The sequence below is a fragment of the Centroberyx gerrardi genome, chromosome 8 (genome assembly GCF_048128805.1).
Source record: "Centroberyx gerrardi isolate f3 chromosome 8, fCenGer3.hap1.cur.20231027, whole genome shotgun sequence".
In the NCBI taxonomy this organism is placed as follows: domain Eukaryota; kingdom Metazoa; phylum Chordata; class Actinopteri; order Beryciformes; family Berycidae; genus Centroberyx; species Centroberyx gerrardi.
The window spans coordinates 33,140,864-33,155,863 of NC_136004.1; the positions used below are offsets into that span (position 1 = coordinate 33,140,864).

General features: G+C 48.1%; 2 protein-coding genes and 1 pseudogene across 3 annotated transcripts in view; 2 read left to right on the forward strand and 1 right to left on the reverse strand.

Annotated features, from left to right (window-relative positions):
* LOC139924182 (zinc finger MIZ domain-containing protein 2-like) overlaps nt 1–5,145 on the forward strand; it is a 25,067-nt pseudogene extending 19,922 nt beyond the window's left edge. Inside the window, exons 16-21 of the transcript XR_013505036.1 lie at nt 1–30; nt 166–234; nt 501–784; nt 1,158–1,334; nt 1,685–1,897; nt 2,020–5,145. The exon at nt 1–30 is cut by the window's left edge and continues 38 nt beyond it. The product of XR_013505036.1 is annotated as a zinc finger MIZ domain-containing protein 2-like (transcript). The remainder of the gene's footprint in view (nt 31–165; nt 235–500; nt 785–1,157; nt 1,335–1,684; nt 1,898–2,019) is intronic.
* Nucleotides 5,146–6,718: 1,573 nt separating this feature from the next.
* On the forward strand, nt 6,719–12,015 carry ppiaa (peptidylprolyl isomerase Aa (cyclophilin A)). The gene is made up of 4 exons (XM_071915152.2): nt 6,719–6,873; nt 9,439–9,558; nt 10,723–10,895; nt 11,570–12,015. Exons 1-4 carry the CDS (start codon nt 6,805–6,807, stop codon nt 11,700–11,702), a joined length of 495 nt encoding a protein of 164 aa, XP_071771253.1. The 5' UTR covers nt 6,719–6,804; the 3' UTR covers nt 11,703–12,015.
* A 2,787-nt stretch (nt 12,016–14,802) lies between these two features.
* LOC139924183 (uncharacterized) overlaps nt 14,803–15,000 on the reverse strand; it is a 3,393-nt gene continuing 3,195 nt past the window's right edge. Inside the window, exon 4 of the mRNA XM_071915156.1 lies at nt 14,803–15,000. This exon is cut by the window's right edge and continues 137 nt beyond it. Coding sequence (XP_071771257.1) covers nt 14,827–15,000 — 174 coding nt within the window. The 3' untranslated portion in view covers nt 14,803–14,826.

The following is a 15,000-nucleotide window of genomic DNA, read 5'->3' on the forward strand; positions in this document are numbered from 1 at the left end:
GAGAGGAACGTGGCGATGCCCAGTGTGCAAGTATGTCTACACACACACACACACACACACACACACATACACATACACTCATACATACATACTGTACATACACCTCCTATCTCCTCCTTAACTGCCAGTCTCTTAATATTTTTCTGTGTGTGTGTGTGTGAGCAGTAAAACAGCTCTGTTGGAGGGCCTGGAGGTGGATCAGTACATGCTGGGAATCCTCATCTACGTTCAGAAGTAAGAAACTCACTTCATTAGTGTCATCTGTTGTTTTCAGTTGGACAATATGAAAATATTATCAATATTTCAACAAACACCTGGAATAATCAGCCAGAATAGCTGATTTACAAAACGTTGAAACAAAATGTTGCAGTGAAACTTCTTTTGGTGTTTGAACTTCTCTAATGCTCTCTCTCTCTCTCTCTCTTTGTCTCTCTCTCTCTCTCTCTCTCTCTCTCTCTCTCTCTCTCTCTCTCTTCCCCCCCCCCCCCCCCCCCCCTCAGTTCAGAGTATGAGGAGATCACCATCGACCCGGTGTGCAGCTGGAAGCCCGTGCCGGTGAAGCCAGACCTGCATGTGAAGGAGGAGTCTGACGGTCCGGTGCTGAAGCGCTGCCGGACGCTCAGCCCCAGTCACATGGTGCTGCCCAGCGTCATGGAGATGATTGCCTCGCTAGGCCCCGCCCCTTCATCCTCCTCCGCCGCCGCCGCCTCCTCCCCGATGCCGTACCCCTCCCTGCCCGCAGGGGGCGGCAACAGCAGCAACACACCAGACTACCCAGGACCAGGTAGGCAGAGGGAAGATCAGTCTGACATCACACTGCACGGACACACCAGCTAATGAAATCATAAATACATAAATAATATGGATGGGACGATCTGTTTCTCTCCTGATACGACTCAATACTGATCTGAGGTTCAGGATCAATACAACCAGGATACGATGTGATCAATAAAACTTCAGTGACAACAAAGTCTGACTGTGCAGAATTCTGTTTATTTCTGAGACTCAAATCTTTCCAGCGATGCCATTGGCTGCTAGAATGTAAACAACAATTTAAAAATGTCATTACAAAGTGACAATAATATAATTTGGATGGAGAGCTTGTGAAACTGTGATGGTCATTTGTGATTAATACCCCCCCCCCCCCTCCCCCCCAGCTCCGTCCTACCCCAGCCAGTCCGGTAGCTTCTCAGACTTCGGGGCCGGTCCCGGGACTCCGGGGGTGGGGGGGGACTTCTCCTCCCCCGGCCCCCCCCCCTCTCTCCTACCAGGCTGAGCTCCCCAGCGCCCTGCTCACCCCCGACAAGCCCCCCCCCCACCCACTGGCTGCACAGGTAACACACTCACAGATTACTATTAATATCACTATTAATTATTTACTGGTGTTATTGATGCAGAATATATTCACACACCAGTAGCAGCACTCAAAATCTACAAGTCTAAAAGTTTATTAATTCCTCTCCTCCTCTCCTCTCCTCCTTTCCTCTTCTCTCCTCCTATCCTCTCCTCTCCTCCTCCTCTCCTCCTCTCCTCTTCTCTCCTCTCCTCCTCTCTCCTCCTCTCTCCTCCTCTCCTCCTCTCCCTCCTATCCTCTCCTGCTCTCTTCTCTCCTCTCCTCTTCTCTCCTCTCCTCTTCTCTCCTCCTCTCCTCTCCTTCTCTCCTCCTCCTCCTCTCCTCTCTCAGATGTCTCTCCCAGGTCGTCTGGACCCCACTTCCCATGGTGCACCTCTCTCCCAGCAGCAGCCACAGGGTCTCCATGGCAACTCGCACCTGGGGGGCGGTAACCCGGGCAACCAGATGATGCAGCGTAGCAACCAGAATCCCCGTCTCCAAGGCGACGGCTCCTTCGGGCTGGGGGGGGCGGGGGGGGCCGAGGTTCCAGAACCTTCACTGGATGTGAGTCGAGACACAGAAGCTTTCACTCCGTACATACTGCTGCTGCTGCTCATCATAACAAGAACAAGAACAATAATAATAATAACTGTATTGTTTGTGTGTGTGTGTGTGTGTGTGTGTAGTTGCTTCCGGAGTTGACCAACCCAGATGAGTTGCTGTCGTACCTCGGACCCCCGGACCTCCCGAACAACAACAACGACGACCTGCTGTCCCTGTTCGAGAACAACTGACCACACACACACACACACACACACGCACACACACCCTCTCACACACACACACACACACACTGTATATGCTTACACACCTTCAGAAAAAAAAACAGACGATGTGGGCAAAACAGACTTCCTGTAAAATATGAACTCTCTCCTCGCCCGCAAACATGGCCGCCTGCGGGCGGCTCCAACATGGCCGCCGTCTGCGCGGGATGGAGCGGGCGAACAACAATAATGAGGAAAAAAAACAACTTTTAAATATGAGAATCTTTGATGTCTGACTATGAACTTGATGGTAACTTTATTTTATTGTTTTTTATCTCTGAAAAATGTATTGATCCTTCATCCTCCATTCCCTGTTAGAAGCAACTCTCTTCCTCAGCGGCAGCGTTTCTCAACCCGTGGTGCGGGACCCAGGACGGGTCGGCCCGGACCCGCGGCGTGTCCAGTTTTACATGACGAGTCCTGGTGTGTCTGAATGAGCCCGGCTCCCAGTTTGGCCCAACAGCCCTAATCTACTGTCATGGAATATTAAAGGAATAGTTCACCCAAAAGTTAAAGAGTGTATATCTGCGTAACACACAGGCAGTTAGCCAGCTGCTCCTTGTCAGCCTCCTGCAGAACAACTGAAGTTCAGCAGTGTACATTTATTACAGACCAGACTGGTCCTACTGGGTTTTACAGAGTACAGACCAGACTGGTCCTACTGGGTTTTACAGTAGTAGTACAGTATTTCTGATGGCATTTGAAGGCAGCATCTGGTTGCTGCTGTAGTGACGGTTGGCGGTGCAGATTTGTGGAACATAACAGAGATAATGAGGTGAATATTGGACCGTTGGACCCACAGTGCAGTTTGGCTTCAGAACACTTGGATTCTGCTGTTTGGAGGAATTTGATGGTTATTTTTCTCAAAAATGTAAAGAACCAGAACCAGGACCGGCACTTCAGTTCAGGAGAAGGCTGATACAGAGCAGCGCTAGCTAACTCACTGTGTGTTATGTGGTACCAAATTCTTATTTTTGGGTTAGGTTTTGGGTGAACTATTCCTTTAAAGGAAAACTCCTCCTAAATCTCTCTAACTCTGTTAATCAGCTGTTGTTGATGTTCTTTTCATCTCCGGCTCCATTCAGCAGTTTGTTGTGTTTTTCTTCTCGGTGGATAACCGGCCAATCGTAGACGAGGTGACGTCACCTCCAGATATTTCCAGTTTGATATGAGAAAATGTTTCAGGATGTAAAACATCAGCGGTAAACGTCAGGTTTTGGTGTCAGTCCCTCAGAATCAAAGAGCGAGGGCTTCTTTCTAGAGCCGCCATTTTGCACCAAGAGACGTTCAACAGTCATACAGGGAGAAATCCATCCATCCACCAACTTCATCACTAAATAACTGCTGAATGTGTTGAACATCACAGACTGAACAGGGTCAGAGGATCTGAGGAGAGTTTTCCTGTGAGTTCAGGTGAAGACGAACCTCTGGAGGCTGAGCTGAGGTTCGCTCGTCTCAAACGTCTCTCCTTCAGCTCTCTTAGTTTTATCGCTGTTCCAGGATCAGCAGAAGCCGGGGAAAACACACAAGAAAACCAGAAAATCACAATCCATGGCAGCGGTCAGAGCTAGCGAGCGTGAGCCGGTGTGCGTCTGACCGGCTGAACGGGCCGGGGAAGGGAAGGCAGAGGTTTCCACCTGCCTGCTCTGGAATGGAAGTAGAATCCGTTTTTTCCTCTTGAAAGTCTTTCTAGTCACACAGGAGATTTACAGACAGTCTGAAGTCATATTGCAGTGAATCGTTGTAAAGAACAAGCAGGTAATGCAGAAACCGCTGTTGACGATTATGCACATTTTCACCTCCTCAGATTCTCTCAGTGTATCGGTGCCTCTTGGTATTTATCAAGCTTATCAAAGTGAAACCGCTAACCAACAGACAGGAGTTCAGACCTGTGAGGCGTTTCTGTTCGTTCTAGTTCTACATCAGCAGAGCTGATCTAGCCGGTCAGGTCGAAACTTTGACTTAAAGCCCCAGGCCAGAATTTATTCGGCCAAATAAGCTTTAAATATATTCTGATAAATTGTTGCAGTTTGACCTGTACAGGGAAGATGAGCCTCCACTGACCAATCAGAACTCAGTTTTATATGAAGTGGTTCCTTTCCATCTGAATATGTGGAAACACTGAAGCTTCTGCTTTAAGCTCAGAAGACTGAAGAAATGTTTTCAATCCAGCAGATCAGAAGATAAAGAAAGCCATCGTCCTGCAGGCTGGAGTTTGATCAGAGCAGCTGCTCTCAGATCAGCACTCCTCTGACCACAGAGACTCTGGCAACTTTGTGGGCAACTTATGACACACAAGGCAACTTTTAGGTCAGACAACATTGTCCAACAAGTTGTTTTAGCAACCGTGTCACTTTAATCCCATTGGAAAAGTTTGACTAAATTTGTGACTGTGTTTCTCACTGTGTTGCCTGTTGCCAGGAGCGTTGTCGGTCTACGTTGCCCAGAAAATTGTCTCCCCTATGCAGCTAGCCTCAGGTCCCCCAGGGCAACTATGTTGTCCTGATCCCAGTCCAGATGACCAACTCCGCACCGGTTCCACTCTGAGGACAGTGATACACAGAGCAACTTGTAGAGGCAATGGACTTGGGCAATATTGCCTGTAACAATGAATGGCGATATTGACGAGGACAAAAATCAATGTGAAACGTTACAATGGACACAATACTGTTGGTCAAAGTTGCCGGCAAAATTGCCTTTTACATTGCCTCAAACTGTTGCCCTTGGATCATGACCTTAACGTTTGATCAACAGCAGGCTGTATGTAATAATGACCAAGGTGTAATCATCATCATCATCTTCTTCATCATGCTCTTCATTATTATTATGTATGTTGTAAATTGACTAGAGTCCAGACGGTTGTGATGTGAGTCTCCATGTCCCACTGAGTCAGGTGGCTTCTGAAAAATGTCCATGATCTCTGTATGATTCAGTATGATGCTAATAATAATAACCTTTTTAATTTAATAAACACACGCTGGAAAGACAGATGGACCAGAGCCTCCGTGTTTATTATTCTCCAGGGTTAGGGTTAGACACAGACAGCAGGACACAGACAGCATGGACACAGACAGCAGGACACAGACAGCAGGACACAGACAGCATGGACACAGACAGCAGGACACAGACAGCATGGACACAGACAGCAGGACACAGGCAGCAGGACACAGACAGCAGGACACAGACAGCATGGACACAGACAGCAGGACACAGACAGCATGGACACAGACAGCAGGACACAGACAGCAGGACAGACAGGGTTCCAGGGGTTTTTGAAGGGGTTGCGGGGCTTCTGGAGAGGGTTCCTGAGGTTCTTGAGGGGGTTCCTGAGGGGTTTCTAGGGGTTCTTGAAGGGGTTGCGGGGGTCCTTGGGGGGTTCTATGAGTTCTTGAAGGGGTTCCAGGGGTAGAGTTTAATTTCACTATCATGTCACTCATTAGAAGTTAGCACTAGGTCTAAACCTTTATCAGACGGGACTATAACCTGTATGAAATGGACTAAAGCTTCACTGAACGCGGTCTCTGGGACTAATCATTGGATCATTCTTACCAGATGGAGGTCTGTGGTCTACAGTGTGTTTTGGGGTTTGGACCCTGGACTACAGGACCGGTCCCAACTGAGCCTGAACTGTCAGGGAAACTGGAACACCAGCGAGACTCAGAGAGGAACTGTGGGCTGATAAGAGTTATGATCGTTTTATTGAATATGTCCAAACCTGAGAGAGAGAGAGAGAGAGAGAGAGAGCCGGCCTCAGCCTGACTGATGGTTCCTGTCCCGCTGCAGCGTCCACATCCCAGTCCCTCTGATCTGAACAGTCCCTCTCTGTTGCACTCTGTCAGTTGTTCTGGATAACGGACTCAGACACAGAGGAGCATGAGCTCAGAAACTCTGTTGAACTGTGACTTCCTAACAGACATCTTCATAATTACAATCACCAAATGAAATATTACATTTTCAGAAAATCACGCCTGAAAACTTCAACTTCCATCGGTCTGATCCTCAGTCTGATCCGGTTCTGCCGGTAGGGGCGGGGGCAGGACTTCCTCCGGCTCTGGATACTTCAGTTTCCCTCGAGCTAAACTTTCCTCGCCTCTATGCGGAGAACCGCGGACCGCGCCCTGACTGCGGGATCGCGCACTGGCCGGAGCTCGCGCCCTGGCAGCGGGACCGCGCTCTGACTGCGGGACTGATGCGGAATCGCCTCCGTATACCGACCACACGCGCTGTATGGAAGCCCGAGCTGCCAATTAACCGAGGCGCGCGCTGCTCCAGGATTCATCCGCTCGGTTTTTCGGCCGGTACACCGAGACGGGAGCACTGCGTGGCTCGCGCCTTTGGTAGAACCTGACAACAGTTAAGCTCCGCCTAGCTGGTACACTGTGTTCTACAAATCAAGCACGCCGTCAAATGTCTCTGTCCGGTTAGAGACGAGTAAAACGGGAGAGTCCACTATAGCGGCTGCTGATTCGCTGAGATACACGTCAGTCAAATATCCCGGCGTTCTCATTTGTCTACCTCCGATTTTAGCCCGCCCACCGGCATCTTATATAAAATTAATCCACAAACCTCCATCTTTTTCGGTTCCTTGTGGTCCAGCCTGTCTCCCCGCCGAAAAGCTCGACAGTCCTCCCGCAGCTCTCTGCTGAAATGGCCAAGACACGAGTCTTCTTCGACCTGAGCGCCGACGGCGCGCCTCTGGGCCGGGTCGTCATGCAGGTAAACCGGCCTGCTGATGCTGCGTGTAGCCGGTGGAGCTTTATCAGACACGAGCTGCTTAGTTTAACGCCAGCTCGCCGTTAGTTTACTGTGCTTTGCTTCTGATGCGTGATAGTAGTTTGACGTTTTCTTCATTCTTGCTGTGGCAGTACGTGATGTGAAGCTGGTTTAAAGAGTCAAAGCCGTGTTTCGGCTCCGTAGCTTAGTGCTGCCGTTAGCTTCATTCAAACTAACCGAGCTGTCACGAGCTAGTTGTGTTGAGGAAACCATGTGCACGTGTGTAACGTTAGGGCTTGTCGCCAGCGCTGTGGGATAACGGGACCAGGCGGCGGAACTTTATATAATTTAACTTACAAACTGCAGCTCTGTTGAACCTTCCCGTGCAGCCGAGAGGTCATTTGTGCTAAAACCAGAGTTGAATGTAAATGTTTATTCCCGCATGGATTGGCTGTCGTGTGAAGTGAACAGCTCAACATTAGATTGTCATTTCCGCAAACTCAAATCCGACCGAGCGCCATCTTATCTTCAATAAGGCACATTATCTTAGTTGCCGAACCAGTAAGCATGGACTGATTGCATTAAATATATAACATTTAACTTTAAGTCAATAGCTCAAATATAAATATACCCCCCTTCGTCTGGCCCGACCGGAGCTAAACTAGCAGGTACCGGAGAGGCCCGCGGCACATTTTTGTGGCTTGGGTAGGAGCCGCAGTGCACAGCCTGCAGGCACGGAAAGCGGGCCAAACCCGTTATTGCTTGTCGGTGTGGTTTAATTGTTAATTGATTGGCACAAAACGCCGTTTGAACGCGTCAATGAACAGAGCGAATGAATGAACGCGCCGTGTGTCGCGTGCAGGCCGCGCCGTTCTTTGTTGCATTGTCTCGCGGCCTTCACGCAAGCCCGGGAAACCGAATTCTGGCGTCAGTTAAATAAAACCTACTTTACCGTCAACAGTGGTTTTTATTTAAACTTGAACCATATTTCTGTTTCCGGCTGTTCTCTGGCCGCTACAACACGGGGAAGGAGCGACAAATGAACCGCAGCGCACAGCTAACATGTTAGCCACCAAGCTAACGGCACCGGTTCTTATGTAAATGGCTGGAGGAATAGTTCTGGAAAGTTCCATGCGGGTCTGGGAGGGGTGGGGGCTGATTTGCATGTTAAAATGCGGGTTTGGGCAGACTGCTGGAAACTCTCCGGATACCTTTACTGCTTTATAGTCAAACAATAGATAAGTCTGTTACATAACAACAGCAGTATAATGGCCTCCGAGGCGCTTTGCTGTGCGCTTGGCTTTGGTAACGGCTAACTGAAGCAGCTAGCATGCTAGCATCCAGCCATTTTGTGCGCAGTAGCTGTGCCCCAATATGGGCGTTGTAATCTGAAATCTAACTGGCTGGTGTGATGGAAACCTCCCGGACGCTTTTCTCCCTCGTTACTACACATGCAGCTCAATTGAATGTGAATTGGTGTCACATGTGGGTTCCAAATGTTAAAAGTAATTAGATCTGCATGCCATCTGAAGCAGATGGCTTGTGAATTATAGAGGTCTGAGCTCTGGTTTCGGCCTGCAGCCCGCACCGTCCCAGCCTGAACACACCGCCTGCAGCCCCCCCCACCCCCACCCCCCACATACTTGCATGGTAGCGTCACCGCTGTGCAGGGCATGCAGATATTCCAGTGTGGTGCAATGCTGCATTGTAGGTTTTTCCATGGCATTACCACACAGTGAGCTGGTCTGGTTCAGGGTTGGAACAGTCACCAGACTACAGGAGGTTTGAACCTTTTCCCTCTTAATGATTAATGGCAGGATAAACCAGAAGCCTCTGATTCTGTTCATCACAATCCTTTATAAAGCTCAGTTTAGTCTCAATCAATAGCTACTGCATTGGTGCTTTTTCCAGTTTTATTACAACTCTTCTCTAATATTCAGGATGGTATTTTAAGGATTTAATTTAGCTCCATTTCTACTGGGAGTTTCATTGACCTGCTTCCTCCTTCACTAGTGAGGCTGGCAGTTTGAGTTGTGTGCTGTACATGGATCTGTGCTGCGTTGTCAGGTTTCCTTCAGTGTGGACGGGTGGTAGATGGGACGGGGCTGTGATGGGACAGGCTGTAGAGGGACGGGGCTGTGATGGGACAAGCTGTACAGGGGCAGGCTGTAGATGGGACGGGGCTGTAGATGGGGCAGGCGGTAGATGGGACAGGCTGTAGAGGGACGGGGCTGTGATGGGATGGGGCAAGCTGTAGATGGGAATGGGACAGGCTGTAGAGGGGCAGGCTGTATGGAGCCTTGCATCACAGAGCAAAGGGCGCTGCCTGAAACTGATAACTGCCGGGTTTTGGCTCTGCGCCCGGATGGCCAGACGCCAAACTCTGTTAATTCAGACCGCTTCATGGTAAAGATTGCACAACTTTCCCCTTTTCTAAAGAGGCTTTTCTCTGTTGGAGTGAAGTAGAAACATAACAGAAGTAGAATCTCTTTTGTTGCACTGTTGACTTTAAATCCTGTTCAGACTGCATAGTGAACTGACTTTGGGTGTGTTTGATTTGCTCCGCAGCTCGACGCCGACATCGTGCCCAAGACCGCCGAGAACTTCCGTGCCCTCTGCACCGGAGAGAAGGGCTTCGGCTACAAGGGCTCCAGCTTCCACCGCGTCATCCCCGGCTTCATGTGCCAGGTGAGGCGGAGGCTCAGCTGGGACGGGATCAAACCTGTGACCTTCTGGAGTTCTGTTATAAACTCTGAGCACAGTACGGTCAATCTGTAGCCAGAGAACGATGCCAGGAGAGTAAACGGTGATTTATTGAAGTGAACGTTACCTTGGTGCTCCGAGCGTTCAGCAACGTCGAGGCTGCTGGGAAAACGGCTCCTCCGCTAGAACAATCATCTGGCCTCAAACTAAACCTCAGTCTGGTTCATCCACTGGCTTCCAAATACTAACTGTGAAACATCTGTGGAGAAAGTGGCTACAGTCATGTTTTTATTGAACGGCAGAAAAATATTTGTTATCATTAACCAACAGATTGTCTTTGCAAAGACGATTTTTTTTTTTTGTTAAACAACCAACATTCTTGGTGAAGTTAGTAAATCCGTCCAGCATCATGTGACCGAAGTGACCTCAGAGCGGCCGGATAAGTTGGTCACTAGTGATCGGTTCAGATACATCAGTCACTAGTGATCGGTTCAGATACATCAGTCACTAGTGATTGGTTCGGGGAAAATCAACCCCCCCCCCCCACACACACACAGAAAACGGCTAACGAGGAGGAAATCTCAGGCTGAATAAGGAGTGGGAATAAATGGCCGTTCAGTCAGACGTCCCTCTCAGCTCAAAGTGATTCTTCAGATTTCTTCCTCAGTCTGACCAGCAGCCAAAAAACAAAGTTTTCATTTTGAGATGAAACAAAGAAAAGCAGCAGATCTCCACATCTGTGAAGCTGTATCCAGAAAATGTCTAGTATTTTTACTTGATAAATGACTAAACGATTAATCAATTATGAAACGATTAATCTGTTGATTGATTAATCGACTAATTGCTTCAGCACTGTCAAAGCTCTGAGGCTGTTATACAACAAGTAGTTTCATCCCGGCCGTCTGATTGGTCATGACATGTTCCAACATCCTGATATTTCCCATAATACTTAGTTGATGACATCACTCGTGTTGTAACGTCAGTCTCCTAGAGGGCGCTCTGCACTGGGATAATGGACTTGAATCACCATCATCCAGTAACTGAAGAACAGTCAGGTTCATGTGTTCATGTCAACCAGTGAAACCTGCCAGTGTGTAGTTAAGTGTTAACCTGTGTGTGTGTGTGTGTGTGTGTGTGTGTGTGTGTCAGGGCGGTGACTTCACCCACAACAACGGAACCGGAGGAAAGTCCATCTACGGCAACAAGTTCGCCGATGAGAACTTCATCTCAAAGCACACCGAGCCCGGCGTCCTGTCCATGGCCAACGCCGGACCCAACACCAACGGGTCCCAGTTCTTCATCTGCACAGCCATTACCAACTGGTGAGGGAGCGCACACACACACACACAACACACTGCACCATGCTCACACACAACACACACTGCATCATGCTCACACACACAACACACTGCATCATGCTCACACACACCGACACACACAACACACACTACACCATGCTCACACACACACACAACACACACTGCATCATGCTCACACACACACACAACACACTGCATCATGCTCACACACAACACACACTACACCATGCTCACACACAACACACACTGCATCATGCTCACACACACACACAACACACTGCACCATGCTCACACACACAACACACTGCACCATGCTCACACACACAACACACACTGTCGCGCTCTAGAGGCGGCAGCATCGTAGGAAGGAAATCAAACGTCTGTAGATCGCAGCACTGTGAGAAAACGTTTATATACTGGCTGTATACAGGCTTGAGGTGCGCTTGTTTTGTGACGCTCCACCAGATGGAGTCTCATCGTTCGGATCGTCACGTTTCCTCTCACCGTTCCTCTAAAGTCGAGTCTCAAATGATTCATCTTGGAAACGAGTGGTGGAAAGGGGACCCACAGTACCTTACCTGACCTGTCTGTCTCTCTGCCTGTCTCTCTGCCTGTCTGTCTCTCTGCCTGCCTGTCTCTCTGCCTGTCTGTCTCTCTGCCTGTCTGTCTCCCCGCAGGCTGGACGGGAAGCACGTGGTGTTCGGCAGGGTGGTGGAGGGGATGGATGTGATCAAGAAGGTGGAGTCTAAAGGCTCCCAGAGCGGCAAGACCAGCGCCAAGATCACCATCGCCGACTGCGGTCAGCTCTGAGCAGCCTGCGCCCCTGTAGCCCCGCCCCCCACCTTCACCCCCCCCCCTCTGCCCCTCCACCCATCCTCTGCCATTCAACATTCCTATTGATGGAGATTTAACTGATCCAACCCCCCACCCCCAGAACCCTAAACCCCCCCCTTCTTTCCGTTCTCTCCTTGTCCAAACCATGTTTCTGCATTTGTGACTTTGCCTTAGAAGTTTCTTTTGCATTACTTTTTGTTTTTATTCAGGAAGTCCCAACGGTTTTTTTGTTAAGTCAAAAAAAAATGAATAAGAAAATAAAGGGGAACAATTGCCTTGAAGATTGAAACTTGTGTGATTTGTTTTTTAATTACACAGGACCGTTTCAGTTTATTCACTAAGTGAAGTGCAGAGATGAAGGGAAACCAGACTGAAGGTTCAGCTGCTCAGTGTGGAGGAAGTTTGATTTGGCTTATGCTAACGTAGCATCCCCATTTAAACCAAATGGTGGTAGCATTTGTTTTACCACATCGCTGGAGGTTTTCTTCCTGCAGAGTGAATATTGTCTAAACTGAAGTTTCTCCAAACTTCAAGCCAGCTCTTCATTCATCTGGAGCAGCGAGCCGGGCGCCGGGTTCAGACTGTGGAGGAAGGAAACTCCTCAAGACAAAACATGATTTATCTAATGGGACCGTGCAAGTTAATGAACACTTAAAACCAAGTGTAAATATGCCAGGTTGAGCCACCAGGCTGACTTTCATCTGTCCCTTGGCAGGTTGTCAGTTAAAATACATGTCAGTTTAAGGAATCAACATAAGTATAGTGTAACCTATTAAAAGGAGGGGGGGAATCAACACCCATCATAACTATTAAACTATTTCACAGAACACACTAAAACTCACTCTATACAATAAACCAGCCCTAAATACATACAACACATAACGGACGCGTCCGGAGGTTTTTGCATGAACCTCTGATCCATCTGAACACCTGTTAGAGGAAGTTACACCTCACACACCTGCAGGGAGGCAGGGCTCCAACACTGAACGGTGCACATGAAGAAGAAAATACAGTATTGTGTGTGTATATAATACAGTATAGTGATGTGTGTTGCACTGTTTGCTCACAGAACAGAAAAAATAAAATTTGACCCAGTACTGAGACGAGACGCTGCATCCTGAACTAAAACCAGAGTTGAATGAAGTTAGTGGAGGTGGGTGGAAGGTGCATGAACCTCTGATCCATCTGAACACCTGTTAGAGGAGGTCACCCCACACACACACTTACAGCCTTTTCTCCAACAGCAAGGCCAGGGCTCCAACACAAACGGGACACAGGAATTAGAAAATACAGTAAAATAAAGCATGTTGCTCTGTCTTCCACAGCAGAGAGGAGAATGAAAAGAAGACCATGTTGGATCCTGAACTGATTTAACGGAGGCTGGGTGGAAGTTGACGTGTGATCAGCCATGTTGGAACACATCAGATGTTCTGGAGTAATTCCTTGGTTTGCCAGTAAGGGGCGGTGTGGAGCTTTAAGTTGTTCCTGGTCAGGACCGCAGTCTGCCTACACCTCCAACCAAAGATCATTTGTTTGAGAGGATGAATCGGCAGTAATAACCTGGCCCACCTTCTGATCTGTGACAGCGGGTGTTAATCTGGTTCAGACTGGAAACAGATTTGAGCTCTGGTTTTGGTTTAGCTTTAACTTTGATTTTTGTGTCTAATAAAGTTGAGATGTTTTTAACCTGATCTCTGCAGCAGAAGCCAGAAGAAAGTGACGTTCCACCTGCTGGCTGGTCAAAGAAAACAAAATCACCATTTTCCCAGTGGGGGATTTTTAATTGATCATAAATAGTAACAGCTTGGACTTTCATACATCAGACATTTTGCGACACTAAAAGCTCATCAGCTGTGAATGAGATGAAACATTTTCCTGCAAAGTTATAACTGTAAGTTTTGGGTTTATCATGTTATTACTACATTCCAGACCTATAATGCATTTTCCATAAATGTCACCCCATGCAGGTCCATGCCAGTGTCAAAGTTGCTTAAATCAAATCAAATGAATGTGTTGAGCTTCAGGCTCGTATGTCCAACAGTCCTGTCAACTGTCCTCATACAGAAGACAAACTAACATTAACCTGCTGAACATCTCTGCTCTGTCTGGCTATTCTACCTGCTGTTTGGCCACAAAATGAAACACATGACATGCTATATTCAGCCCTGTTTTAATTACATACAATAAAGTGTCTGCTCAGTAGTTCTGTTTCGCACCAAAGTTTTTCAGTCACACTAAATAAAATCATCTACATCTAAATGTATATTAATTTAAAAAGAACAGGTAGGCCTATCCTAATGAGGATAAAGTAACATTTCTACTCAGTTGTTCTGGGCAATTTCCCATTTCTACCACATAATACATAGAAGAATATTCTCATGAATCAAGCAATTACAAAAGCAATCATAACTTTTTACATTATCAGCAAGTTGCAACGGCGAATCTGTACAGCTTCAGTTCATGCTGATGAAGTTTGGCATATCGGTGCATAATATTCAGTGAATCATACTTCTATATAATCTACACTGTTTAAATCAGCAGGTGAGCCTGCAGCTGCATCACCGCAGCATCAGTCTGCCTGGATGAGATCTGCTGCTGTCTGTCTGCACTCAGATACTGTCCACAATTTTCCATTAACTTCCCACTGCTAACGCTAGCCGCTGCTAGCTACGTTAGCTAGTGTGCTAATCAGATGTGTTAACAACAAGACAGTGATGTTAGCTGACCAGATGCTATGGTTAGCTAGCTAACAAGCTGACATTATCTAAACACTAAATCAATCAGATGGATCAGTGATGAAATGATCAGTTCAGTCAGAAACAGACAGAAATTAACCGTCTGTTCAATTCTGTTGAGACGACAGAAACACAGTCAGCTGTTCACAGTGAGGACCTCCAAGATGGCCGCCGGGGGGGGGGGGGGGGGGGGGGGGGGGGGGGTTACTTCACCTGAAAACCTCTATCATTCTCCAACAGCAGAGAACTGGTTCTGTTGGGAACTGAAGTCCCACCAGAGTTTGAATCAACTAAATCGTGCTATAAAGTGAAGCGTGGCTTTAATGTGTACAAATGCTACATAGTCAGAGTTAATATTAAATCTGTCAACAGCCTCTCTCCGCCGTCCTCCTCTTCTTCCCAGAATGCCTTGTTTTCCTCTGGCCCTGTCTCTGGCGGGGCAGACACACCCCCTGGCCCTTGGCCTTGGGTAGCTCCGCCCGGCCGGAGGCGCTGCAGGACAGTCCCGGGCCGCAGTCGCAGCGCTCCAGGTTGCGTCG